The following is a 14,015-nucleotide window of genomic DNA, read 5'->3' as shown; positions in this document are numbered from 1 at the left end:
AAATCTCTAATATATTTTTTTTTCAAAACAATATTTCTGAGCCCATGTGCTTTAAACCTTCACTGGTACTGATTTGAGTTATTCTACAGTTTACTTAAGAGAATAAGTATTTAAAAATTATAGACTAGATGTGGATTTCCTTTTTAAAAATACAATTTTTGGTCATGTGACTGATTGATGTTCAGGCTTCAAAAATAGAAAACAATCCTACATTACATAATTTTATTTATCATATAGCTTCTGGAAATCATAGCAAATGTAAACGGCAGAGCAAAGAACATCAAGCTACATTTTTTTATGTATATTGAAATTTGTAGGTTTATGTAACATCTTGAAGTATGTGGAGAAAAACAAGAGTATTTCCAACACGTAGCTCATGCTTCTATGTGACTATTCATAAAAGCAAAACTGAAAGAAGGAATTCCCCACCCCACCCCCATTACTGAGAGTCTCGGGGTGACAGAGCTCCAGTGAGGAGAGCAGTGTTGAAAACCGTCTGACTGGAGAACCCCAGATCGGTTTTACCATTGCAACTGGTGATAACATTTCCATTCTCCTCCTTCACACTGTACCCTGGAGAAGGAGACTCTCGAAACAGAACAGGGCCTCCCTGCTGCCTGTCCAGCCTATGCTGCAGTCTTCCAGAGGCAAGGTGCAGGTGCCTGCAAAACCAAGCCAGCATTCTTCAGACAGACGTAGTAGATGAAAAGAAACAACGCATCATCGAGTGACAGCGAGCACACAGAGATGAATGATTGGGTGTCGTAAGTTCCGTGGTCCCTCCAAAATGTCTAATATAGACAGCTTTGTGACATAGATTCTGGGGGGGGAGGGGGGAAGAGAGCATCAAAATTGGCCACACACCGTTTTGTTCATGTACCATCTTGAAAACTGTGATCTAGATTCTGCCTTGAGAATGAACTGAGCTCCGAGGGCTATATCTTCTTACCCATTCAGTTAGGGATTTTAGTGCAGGTTAACTTTCGTAGAAAAATTAAACTCTGGGAAGTCCGGGAGCCTGATACAGACTCCTCTCTCCCGTGCTATTCTATACCTAGTCTAAAAATTAAGTAAGACCCCTTTGTTTGGCTAGTGCAACAACAAAATTGAGCCCCAAACAGGTTATCATAGGAACACTGGCCTCATTTTGTGTTCAACATCAACGTCTGAGACTGGAAAGTGCAGTCAGTGTCTTGAAGAGTTTCCAGGCTCTTCAGCTGTCACCTGATTTGAAAAGAACATCTGCATAGCTACTTCTGTAGTCGCTGTCCTCAGCATACTCGTGTCTGAGGCAGGGACTTAAAGTCTGTCAGCCGAGAGAGTGCGTCAAAGAAAGCACTGCCCTGCCGCCTCAGGCAGGGTCAGCTTCCGTCTACCTGAGAGCTAACGGGAAATGGATTGATGGGAGTGAGTGAGTACAGCTTGGGGAAATGGCCAAGGCAGCAAATAGTATGCCAGTGCAATGCACGGTCACCATGTGGTGGGGCCAGGGACAGCACGGACCTCCACAACAAGCAGGCTCTGCCAGGGAAGTCCTGAGCTTGCGTTTGCCACAGCTTTAGAATGGCCTCGTGTTTCTCGGTTGTCAGGGAAGAACAGGAAGTGATCTGTGGATGGGGGTGTCTGGTGGTGTGTCTCATTACTGCATCACTGACATGGGTCAGTGAAGTTCCTAATGCAGGTGTGTTGATACGTAGGAGTCTTGACTGTCCCATTATAAAATCCCTAAGTCAGGTCACACAGTCGTCTTCCATGCAGGCAGTTTCTAAGGTAGGCATCTGAAGCAGGAGCCAATCTGACAGCTCAGAGGCAGGAGATTGCCTGCTTTGAAGACACAGCTCCAAGGCTGCCTTCCAGAGCTATCTCTTTCCTGGGAAAGCCGTCATCCTTCACATGGACTTGGAATCAGCATCTCTTTTGCTGATAAGCACCTCCAGCAGCCGTAGCTTTGCCTTTATGTGCTTGTATTCGTTGTATTCCTCTGCCATGGGAGTACGGTCTTCCTTCTGGACATTTCTAGAGGAAACAAAGGAAAGAGGGGGTGCGGATCACTCTCTACCTGTTCTACAGGTCAGCATGCATCAGGAATTACCATTAGGAAACTACATATTCTATCAACCTGCAGAATCACTGTTGGTAACTGGGTCTTTGTATCTAGATGGGCTGGATTTAGGCAAGTGGAAAGTGTTTTACTCTGGAGGAACCATGGAACTTGAGGGCCTATAAAGTTAATTTAGGATCTAATAGAAGATCATAAACTACTAAGGAGCGCAGGAATTTTATGCTGATTGTTAAGTATGATTTCACAGTAATAGTTTAATCAGAATAAACAGATTTTGTTTTTGTTTTTCAAGACAGTGTTTCTCTGTGTAACAGCCCTGGCTGTCCAGGAACCTGCTCTCAACCTCACAGAGATCTGCCTGCTTCTGCCTCTCAAGTATTAGGATTAAGTGTGTGCCTGGCAAACAGAAATATTTTATTCATTCTTTACTCTCTTAGGGTTTCTATTGCTGTGATAAAACATGATGACCAAAAGCAACTTGACAAGGAAAGGTTTCATTCAGCCCGTCATGAAGGGAAATCAGGTAGGAATGAAAGGCAGGAATCTAGAGGCAGGAAAGGAAGAAAAGGCCAGTTGTGGAGGATTGCTGCTTAGTGGCTTGCTCCCATGGCTTGCTCACCCTGATTTCTTATAACACCCAGGATCTCCAGCCCAGGGGTAGCTTGTGCGATTGCTTCAGGCCCTCCCTCTCACACCAATGACCAATCAAGGAAATGCACTACAAGCTTGCTTAGAAGTCTGGTGGGGGCATTCCTCAGCTGAGGTTCTCAAATGGCTCTAGCTCGTATCAAGCTTACATAAAACTAAAGTACACAATTCTTCATACTTTCTCATTTTATATCTTTCACCTAATGAACCATTACATGTCTCTTTCTAAGGTTTATTTATTTTTACTTTATATGCATGAGTGTTTTTGCCTGTATGAATATATACACACAAGTGTACAACTGGCATGTGCAGTACTTACAGAGGCCCAGAGAGGAAGCTGGATCTCCTACAGCTGGAATTATGGATGAAAATGAGCTGCCACGTGAGTTCTGGGAACCTGACCTGAGTCTTCTGCAAGGCAGCAACTACTTTTAACTGCTTACCCAATTACATTTCCAATCAGCACACCCTCAATTTGTAGATATGTCAAGAACAGTCATATTCCTCCTTAGAGACTTTTGGAATTTAGCAACCTGTCATGTAGTGCTAAGTCTTTGCAGTTTATTAGATAATTTTATATGCAAATTATACGCACTAGTATTGGCTTAAAGCTTACTCTGAAGTCCAATACAGTACTTTATATCCATAGTCTAATACAACTCTCAGAACAACTTGATCAAAAGGAGCTACTGTCTACATTCTTGTATGTTGTAATCAGGCCAGGCAGTGACATTCCTGGAAGAGTGACTGCTCCAACATAGCAGTCACTATGAAATATATGTAGCTACCATTCAACCATCCATGATTCCTTGTCACCTCATTACAAGGTAAAAATGGGCAAAGCGGGCAGAAGGAACCTTCCTTAACAAATGAAGCTGATTTTATTCTTGTCTGCCTTGCTTTGTCGAAGGATTCTAAATGGCTCCTTAGCAGAAGGTAGGATAGAGGATTAAGACAAATATCTGCCACCAAGTCACCATCGTGGAGGGTTTCTCACTCTCAAGATGGGAAGTAGGCTAGATGCTATGATATTATTAGGCACCCACAGCTCCAAACTTGAATCAATTTCTACCATTTACCATTTATTGTGGAAATAGCTTTCTCTAAATGTCTCTGGCCTTCAGAAATTGAACTTTTGCCAGATTTGCAACAAGTTAATGGTGTTCCAGAGACCATTTAAAACTCTGCCCTCAATCTGTTACCCTACTGTGAATTCAGCCTGTTTTAAGTTTACCTCCCCCTTAAGAAAATAATGTAACTAATCTAACTGAGCCTTGCACTTCCCACATAACCAGCTTTTATGAGATACACTAAAGGCATATATTTAATATTAAATTATGTATTCTTCCTTCAAATTCAGAACACTGTGTGTGTGAGTGTGTGTGTGTGTGTGAGTGTGTGTGTGTGTGTGTGTGTGTGTGTGTGTGTGTGTGTATGTGTTTTGGAAATCACTTACTGAAAGCAGCCAATAGGTTGAAAGCAAACTTAAGGAAAACAAGTATCTACCATAAATGTTGACAGTAATATGCAGACATAGGTTGATAATGTTTGTTTGTGGATAGAGTGCTATCCTGGGTCATTATGGTTCATAAAGTAAATTCTTCTCTGGTAAACTCTGGTAAAACAAAAATTAAGTTCAGTGATTCCTCATCCTTTTCTCAAGCCATATTTTTATGTGATATTCAATAAATATAGAGGAAAGCCTTTTATTAGGGACAGAAGGAAGACACAAGGGGAGAAATGGAGAATTCAAATTTGGGCTCACTCTTGATTTAAGCTACCCCAAGATAAACAGCCTCTCCCCACCCCTCCATCAATGTGGCATCAATGCAATTTATACATTCTTAAACCTTCTGTGGGCTCCACAATAATATAGTTCATATATAGAATTTTATGTGAGAAGAATAATGTGAAAATGGAAGGCATATTTTCTTCAAATTAACAATTAATATTGAATTGACGTATGTTACTTATTATTATCATTTTAGGAATTACTTCTTTTGTCTGTTTATCCACATTCTAAATAGTCTGTAATACAGGGGAAAAACAAACATTTAGGTATAAAAATGTAAAAAGCTTGAGAAAAGAAATTACACAGTAGATCCAAGTTAGAAACCCTAAAAATAAATTTATGTAATATTTTAACTGCACTGGGATATAACACAATCCCATTGTCACCATTGATTGTTATAATTCTTTTATTTCCTCACACTCTAGGACATGAAAATACTTCAAAGAAACTGCATACGGTTTACTTAATTTGGATTATTGTAAAGCCAGTTTAAGCTGCTGGAACATAATTCCATGCGAGAGATACAGATCTACTTGTGGTCTTGTGCCTGAGCTCCCAATGTGATGTGAGGAAGGCTCTGTGACAAACACTTCCCCGGCAAAGTTAATAAACAGAAAATTCAATTACACTTAAAACTCACTTGGATGAAGCATCACCAGGCAGATGCGTTCCTAACTGTCCCTCATATATGGCTTTCATTCAAACTTGGCAGCTATCGTCTCCGTTCTTGTTTTTGTAGCGCCCTGAGTGAACCCAGGACTTGGTACAAACCAAGCCACATCCCCAGTCCAACTTTGGATTTTACGCTGTGGTTAAGTGCCATTACCACTTTCCTCCTCCTTGCTCCCGGAGGAAAACAAACTCAATGCTGTGAGTGTGCAATTCAGCTCCAGCTACTTGTTTTAGCTGAGAACCAAATGGGACAGGCTACTTTTGCGTATCAGCAGAGTCCGTGGAGGTCCTGCACTCTGTTTGAGAAGGATTTCTTCAAGTGTCAGGTCTCGCTAGTCATTTTTGAGGATCCCTGGCATAACCCTGAGGGATCCCGTTACAGGGAGAATGTAGCAAAGTGCCCGCTTTGGAAACACTCCATAGATGAGTCAGAAACAGAGGGCCTGGAATATGGATTCGGTGATGAGGAAAAGAGGGATAGAGACACACACATACCTCCCATTTTGTCTGAAAAAATTGTCCTCAAAATCATGAAGTTTCTTTCGAATCATTTTCTTTTCTTCTCTCATTTCCTGGAGGTATTCCAAGAGTTCGGGTCTAAGAAGGAATATAAATTTCAAAACAGTTAAATATGAGTTGTCATAGATGTACCGAGCATATGATTGGATAGGAGTCATGAAGAAAGAAAGCAATTTAAAAGTCATTGTGGGTGCTTTCTCTTGAATGTTCACATTCTGAAAGAAGGGGTTTCTAGGGGATCCTGCTATTTATGAATTATTAGATCTTATGAAATCCTACAGTGCTGTGTGTGTGTGTGTGTGTGTGTGTGTGTGTGTGTTTGTGTATTTGGAAAGAACAAAGTGATGCCTGTACTCAGTTTTTAAATGATGAGTTATGGTGGACAGAGACACTGTCATTCAGAGACCTTTTGCTTGTTCAAGCAAGATCTCAAAACCTCCTCAAACAATCTGGGAAAACATATGAGAAAACTGATAAATGTACACAGTGTATTTCCCCATTTCTCTCCCTCCCTCCCTCCCTCCCTCCCTCCCTCCCTCCCTCCTTCCCTCCCTCCCTCCTTCCCTCCCTCCCTCCCTCCCTCCCTCCCTCCCTCCCTCCCTCCTCCCCCTGCTCTCCCTCTTTCTAGGTGAGGTTGTGCTCTGAAGTTCTGAGCTGACCAGGGATTCACTCTGTAGCCCAGGCTCGCTTCAAGCTCATTTACCCTTGTGTTTAGGCACTAGGCCCATCTCTTTATTTTAAATCATTATCTTCTCTATTTGCACACACCCTGGCTAGCCATTTGTGGCTTTTTGTCCAAAACCAACATTTACATTGTTATTTGCCCCTACTCTTTAGTGCCGCTGCCCAAACCACGTACATTGAAGCAGAGTGGAGGTTTGAAAGGCCTGAGTCCTGGCTGCATTTTGATGGCATTTTGTCATCCATTGGTGAAATAAATCCATCAGCATCATCTTCGAGTTGGTCCAGAAAGCAGTCTGTTTTCAGAGTGACAGTGAAGTCTGGCTTTGTGGCGCTGTCATCTTCTGACCCCTCCTCTTGTTCCTGGACAAACATGGCAATAAAACTCTGAGCATGTCTTTGGAGTACACTTCCATTAATTTTACAAGTGTCTTTCAAAAATCACCTAACTAACCACATTCACATGGTTTCTCCTCTATCTGCATTAAAACGGCAGCACCAGGACTACGCGTGGAAGGCAAAGCTGGATGAAGCCAGGAGGCAGTTGTGCCTTTAATCTCTGCTTGGCCCAAGGAAACAAAGATTCACTATTCTCTTCTATTTAAATTGTTGTACAACTTCCAGCAACACTTGATTTTCAAATAAAAAATTTTCAAGTTTCCTTTGGTAAGTGGAAGTAACAGGTCTCCCCATGCAAGTTTTACAAAACTTAACTGAGAAGCATATGCCTGGAACCTGGTGAGACGCAGCTGGCAGGCGATACCTGGGAGCCTCCCTCTCCTCCTTCACCACCCCCGGATGAGGAAGATGAAGGAGAACTGCCCGGAAGACCCCAGCAGCCCTTGGAATTGTACACTCCTGCTTCAGAGCTTGGCCAAAAACTGTGTAGAATAAATGTCTGGTACCCAGTCTATCAATTCAGATTGAAAAGAAAGCTGTGAAGGAGCATTTTACAGCTGGAAAGGGTTACCAAGGAGAGAAACAAATAAGAAAGTAAGATTTCCTTTCCCTAGAGTTCTACTGATGGGCTGGAGAGACAGCTCTGAGGTCAAGAGTACTGGTTGTTCTTCCAGAGGACTCGGGTTCAATTCCTAGTACACGAATCTTAGCTCACAACTGTCTGTAGTCTGTAACTTCAGTCACAGGAGATCCTTTGACTTCTTCTGGCCTAAGACAGCACACACACACACACACACACACACACACACACATGCGTGCGCACACACACACACATACACACACAGTGCACAGACACACATTCAGGTAAACACCCATGTAAATAAAATCTCAAAAGTCCTCCTAATTATATTCCAAAGGCTGGAGAGAATTTGAAGCACTCTGATATTTTGTCAGATGAACCTAATAAAACTACTCTCGGTGGCCTTGGAAAATCATGGGGAGAATTACATACCAAAAATTAGATGTTGAAATGGTAGATACTTAGTACTGTCTTCTAATCATGCATATTTGGGGAAAGAACCAGTGATCAGTCCCCTAGCGCTGGCACTGGCTACTTTAAACCAGTTTTCCTTATTTTTGATAGAACCGATGTGATATCTGGATTTTGATAAAGAACAAGGTGCACAGATTCAACAAAAGGAAAGGTGACTATCAAAGTTTCAGCCAAGACGCTACAACAGTGACATGAACCTGAAAGGAAAAGTCCATAGCAGGATTTTTATCTGAAATCACCAGTCAACAATTATTAGTTACTTAGATGGTGACATAAAGGGTGAAATCCCCACATGCATCCATGACAGAGTGGACAGGGACACCTAGTTTTCTAGAATACAGAATCTGTATTTAGATTACGTCATACAGCTTTATGACAGTATAAAAAGCACTTGGAAAGCTCAAGGTTCAATAAGTAGGTTAGGAAAAGGAAAATCTGGACACACAGCCAGTGAGAGATCTACAGACAAGTATCATGGGATCACAGGATGGAAAATCTGGACACACAGCCAGTGAGAGATCTACAGACAAGTATCATGGGATCACAGGATGGAAAATCTGGACACACAGCCAGTGAGAGATCTACAGACAAGTATCATGGGATCACAGGATCTCTCAGCACAATGGGAATCACAAAAAGGTGGACCACAGACATAACACTCAATGGTGTGACTGTATCCCCTAGGTATGTGCAATACCTACAGTCATTTTTGGCTGTCACAACTAGAGAGAGGATGGTAGCAATGTGTAGAGACCAGGAGTTCCAGGAAACTTCCCACAGCAGTTACCCTGATCCAGGGCTGAGAATTGGACATCCGCCATCAAGTAACGACCTGGTTCTGGATCTACTATCCTGGCTAAAACATAGCTAGCATAAAACTAGCTCCAGGGAGACACAGATAAACTGACCTGTGTGTTACAGCAGAGCCAGTAGCTGCTGAAGGGCCTGAAACCCACATTCCACAAGGAGCCGTAAGAACTTGGAGAAAAGGTTTCTAAGGCAAAGAGCAGGGTGGGAGGAAATGGCATGTGACTCTAATTTTGTGAGGAGCTGTAAAGGGAAGAAGCCATATGTGTCTTCGTTGGCTTTCCAGAGTGTGTGTGTAGAATGTAATGAGCCGTACCAGCTACAAAACCACCAGTTTTCACTGTAACTATTTTACATTTATCAAAACAACACATTCTAAAATGTTACGTAACTGGGTTCTATTTAGTCATTAGAGCTGGTTAGAAAACAGGTGAGGGTTAGCTTTTCTTGTTACTCAGCTCATGGGACAACACGGCCTTGGCCTCCTGCTGCTCTTAAAGTGTCTGCCTTGAGAAGCGAACCCTAGTCTATCACATTTTACAGGGGTCCTGCAGTGGATGGGAAAGTTCTCTGGGCCTACTGTGTGCTGAAGTTCTTCAGAACCTTCAGAACATGAGCTGGTGCTATTTCATACAAGTTGGTTTCTTCCAAAAAGCAAGTATAACCAGAACCACTTAGACTTGGTCTTTTGCTTTATCTCCAAACACGCTAAACTGGATTAGGACTACTATGTGTTATCAAGAGCATGTTAATAACCATGTCTAACTAGGAAAAAAATGAACCAAAAGACAGCAGTATCTACAAAAGCAATGTAACCATTGGGAAATTACTTGCAATTTTGACCATGATATAAGTCAGTGGGCAATAAGCCACAGACAAAATATCCTTCTAAAAATTTTGCTAAAGAGTAGGAATGGATAGAGTGTCATTGTCCAAGAGGAGCATTATTAAGGTAGCTACCATTTATCTAATGAGGCAATTACTAAGTGTCACATCTTGCCTGTATTCAAGAGCATGTTTTTACCTGGTATTAAGTCCATTATAAGCTGCTGAGAAAATTATGCTAATTTTCATATACAAACTATCAAAATTTGCTCAATTACCAAGATTCAGTTCATCTGTAAAACTACCAGATGGATAAAGCGTGTTGCCTTTCACCGATATCAAATCGTATTGTAAGAAAATAGCTGTAATTTTAAAGATATAATATAGCACACTAGCCCTTATGTTCCAGTACTGCACTCATAATCCCATCCTATTTAGTAATGTGATTATCCAGCACCATCTGTCTAATACATTAAAATTGTACTGTGGGATACCTTAGCTCAAGCAAGGAAATGAAGTTTTCAATTGATCACCCTCAATAGATTATTCTGAGATAATCATTTCTAACCACGGGAAATAAATGACCATTGTCACCTTAGAATGTCACAAAAATATGACAGGCAGGACTCTTAAAACTCACTTCTGCTTTGGGTTTACTTTTCCTCTTTGGCCCTAAATAACTTCTAAAAAGTAATCATGATTTAAAAACAAAACAAAACAAAACACAAGGTGAGGAGGAAAAAAAAAAAACAGTCTCTGTGATCGAAGTAAAAACAGAAAGCAAAACAGAACAAGATAACAAAGAGGAGAATGGAAGAAAACTTGGGGAACCAGCAAAGCTATAGTAGAAGAAGGCCATGAATGTTCACAACTGTCTTAGGACCACTGTCTAAGGACTGTCACTCCAGTGGGGTTAGCAGGGTAGTGTTAGCACCAAGCTCTTTACCTTTATCTCCTTGAAGAAGGAAGCAGTTTCACCCTCAATAATTGGCTGCAGTAAAGGGCTTCTCCGTTTGCTGGAGGGGGATCCCTGTGACAAGCATTGACGAATAGGTTATATTATGAACCACTTTTCCCTGCCTTATAGCTCTCAGACTATTCGATCATACCAGTATTCACTACTGTATTTTAACTATGTTTTATCACCACTTCCCACCAAAAGCCCCTCAAAAACCTAATACAAAGTTCTTTTTCAAGTGGATCCTCCCTTCAGAGCCCACAAATACAAATCAGAGGACAGAGTGGAGTTAAGAATGCGCAAGCTTTTTAAGTCAAACTCTCAGGAATCCCCCAAGAAAGGCACTTAACCCCACACCCTCCTCCCCAGCCCCAGCAACTACACCTAACTGTAATTAGCAAAGGACAGTAGTTCAAGGTCAAGCAAGCACATGAAGGTCATTGAATTTCTCTATTGTACATTCACCCTATTTAGGAACCCAAGTGTTCTTAACAGTGGAGAGACAATGTGTCCTTACATTAAGTCATTTTATTTGTTAGTTTATTCTGTAGGGTATTTGCAGAACAGTAACACTCTCTAATTACACCTGTCCAGTTTCTCTGGATTGTCTCCCATGCATAAAAACAAGTGCACTATGAAAAGAAATGTGAGAGCATACTCTAGGTCTAGAAACAAAGAAACGAACAAGATTTAACGAAGCCTTAGATAATAGTAGCAGCTAAAGAGAGTAAGCCTTTTAGGAGTGCTATCAATCCAAAGTTGTGACAGTGGCCAAGGACACTGGATCAGGCAATGCTTCTCTCAGAGCTGGACAGGCATTCATATCCTACCAATATCTAACCAGGGGAGGGGATTCCCAAGCTGGCTAAGGAAAGGTTGTCAGTGTTAAAATACTTCCCACAGCCAGAGATGAGCTGCTATTCTCACTGGACAAGATCAAACCCAGGAGCCAATAGCAGTCATACCTCAGGATGCTGGCCATGGTAGGCAAGTACTAGCCTCTGCCAGCCCTGACCTTCCACTCCCTCTCCACCCCCATAACCTACAAAACAAGGACCTTCTCTTTAGAGGGTCCTCCTTGAGTCAAGTTCTTAGAGACTGCTCCCTCAGTGAATGGGGAGAGACTATACCAGACAGAAGCCAGAGAGGCACTCTTTGGACTGAACAGCATGGAGAAGGTCCATCCCTATCTCTTGTACTCTAAGGAATGGGTTTAGGTGTTGGCCTAGGAGTGCCAGAGGAAGGTATATATGATCAAGTCTGTAAGGCAAGACATGGATATAAATGGCTGGTTCAACTATTAAAGCTTGACCTTTAATGAGAATGAAAGTTAAGATGCTATCTCTATACATAAGTGGGGTTCCTCCAATAGAAACGGAGGGTTATACTCACAATAATAGTATGGTTAGGGCCCTGTGTTGATTAGTTTTGGTCAATTTGGCACAATCTACGGTCACCTGAGAAGAGCTAGCCTCAACTGAGAAAACGCTCCCATTAGATTGGCCTGGAACATATCTGCAATGCATTTTCTTGATTGATGTGGGACATCCCAGTCCACTGTGGGAAGCACTACCCCTAGGCAGGTGGTCCTAGGTTGCATAAGAAAACAGGTTGAATAAGCCATGTAAAACAAGCCAATAAGCAGTGTTCCACCTTGGCCTCTGTATCAATTCCTGCCTTCAGGTTCCTCCTTTGAGTCCCTTCCCTGATTTTTCTTTATGACAGACTATATAACTATAAGCTGAAATAAATCCTTTCTTCCCCAAGTTGCTTTTCTGGTCATGTGTTCATCACAGCAGTGGTTGAAATCTAACAAAGAGAGCCCCTCTTAGCACAGCCAGGGGCTGCCAACAGAAAGAGAACAAATGCACTCACAATGATAGGGACAGTGCTGGCCCTGGACAGGATCTGTTTCACCAGTCGGTACCTATCATACAGAGGCTTCATAATCTGACGCTCAGTCTTTGTCACCTGAAAAGCAAGACCAGGACAAATGAGATGTCAGCTCCCAGGCCATGCTGCCCCATGTCCCAGCATGCTTTGAACTTTTGTGGCCCCCAAAACGATACAACTTAACAAAACTTACTTAAATGGATAATAATGTTTAGTCAACAAATAAAAATACTGTAGATTTTCACTGCAGGTCAGTGGAAATCACCCCACTAGTACACTTCCTAGACCTGAATAATGTGCTATGTTCTTAGTCCACTGTGGTAATTCTAAAACTGCTACTGTAGGTTTAGAGATGGCTGTAGAGATGGCTCAGTGGTTAAAGACACTAACCGCTCTTCCAGAGGACCCAGGTACAATCCCTAGCTTCCCAGAACTCACAGAGCATCTGTAACTACTTCTGGAGATCCAATACCCTCTTCTGGCCTCTGTGGGCTCCAGGTATGCATGCACATACATGCGTGCAGGTGCACAGACATACATGCAGGCAAATTACCCATGCACATAAAAATAAGTAAATAAAATTTGATACAATTTAAGGTCTATTTTGTGATATGTATATTTCACCTCTTGTTTAGGTATTGTGTTTATATAGCTCATTTAAAAATGTATAATTTAGTACAGATTTTAGATAGTTACAGATTTTAGATAGTTACCTATAATAGTCAAAACTTTAGTTAGGTTTTACCTGTAATAGTCAAAACTTATAGTTAAGTTAGTTAGGATTTCTAGTTATACAGAGATGTATTTGAGACGAATGGGCATTCTTCAGACATTTCAAAGACCTACAGAATATAGCATTTAAAATGGTTTAGGGTTTCTCTTGACAATGAGACATAACTGCTCCTGGCAACACCATCTGTGTCAGAAAGGAAGATGGACATCGAAGAAACTTGTTATGGAGTTTACTTCCAATATGGCAAGACCAGACATTTGGGCAAGATACTGCTCTTGTCTGGACTGTTTGACTTTATGCTGTATAAACTGAACATGCAGGACCCACAGGAAAGTGACTACTGATACAAGATAGCCATTGCTACAAGGTTCCTGCTTCATGGAAGAGTCTGCCAGACAGTCTGCAGGATACAGAGAAAAATGACTAACAAACTGCCAATAAGGTGGACAGTTTAAAGTTTCCTGCTTTGCTGAGGAGTCTGACAGACACACCATGGCCTATAGGCTGAAGATGGAACATTACAGAAGAACTTCGGGTGACTGACCAGACAGTGAGTTGTCTTTGTCATTTCTAGAGTTTATATATTATCCTTCTGTGGTCTTTGATGGAGTTGAAGACAGATTATTATGGTTATAGTTTTCCTTAGTTAGGATTAAAGATAAGTTACATTTAGGACTTTAGACTCACAAAGATAGATTAGATGATAAATTATTTTCCTTAAATCTTGCTAAATGTTAATGGATTAAATATTGTTAACTGTGATTCTTATTTGGTAATTCTTTGGTATATATCTTACTATGTTAAGGTTAGCCTCCCCCCTTTTTTTATTTTAGACTGAAAAGAGATGATGGGAGATGTCATTCTGTAAATATGTTTCTCTAATTGGTTAATGAATAAAGCACTGTTGGCCAATAGGAAAGCAAGATAGGTGGGACTAGGAGACAAGGAGGTTTTGGGGAGAGGGAGGAGGAG

General features: G+C 41.5%; 1 protein-coding gene across 1 annotated transcript in view; it reads right to left on the bottom strand.

The window, feature by feature from the left end:
• Window positions 1-207: 207 nt before the first annotated feature.
• Window positions 208-14,015, bottom strand: part of Fam13a (family with sequence similarity 13 member A) — an 89,049-nt gene continuing 75,241 nt past the window's right edge. The window contains exons 14-18 of the mRNA XM_051202768.1: window positions 12,293-12,388; window positions 10,406-10,489; window positions 6,553-6,737; window positions 5,670-5,771; window positions 208-2,016 (exon numbers count right to left, since the gene is read on the bottom strand). Of these exons, the coding sequence (XP_051058725.1) occupies window positions 1,890-2,016; window positions 5,670-5,771; window positions 6,553-6,737; window positions 10,406-10,489; window positions 12,293-12,388 (594 nt within the window). The 3' untranslated portion in view covers window positions 208-1,889. The remainder of the gene's footprint in view (window positions 2,017-5,669; window positions 5,772-6,552; window positions 6,738-10,405; window positions 10,490-12,292; window positions 12,389-14,015) is intronic.

The sequence above is a fragment of the Phodopus roborovskii genome, unplaced genomic scaffold (genome assembly GCF_943737965.1).
Source record: "Phodopus roborovskii unplaced genomic scaffold, PHOROB, whole genome shotgun sequence".
NCBI lineage: Eukaryota > Metazoa > Chordata > Mammalia > Rodentia > Cricetidae > Phodopus > Phodopus roborovskii.
This window is presented reverse-complemented; position numbering and strand designations above follow the sequence as displayed.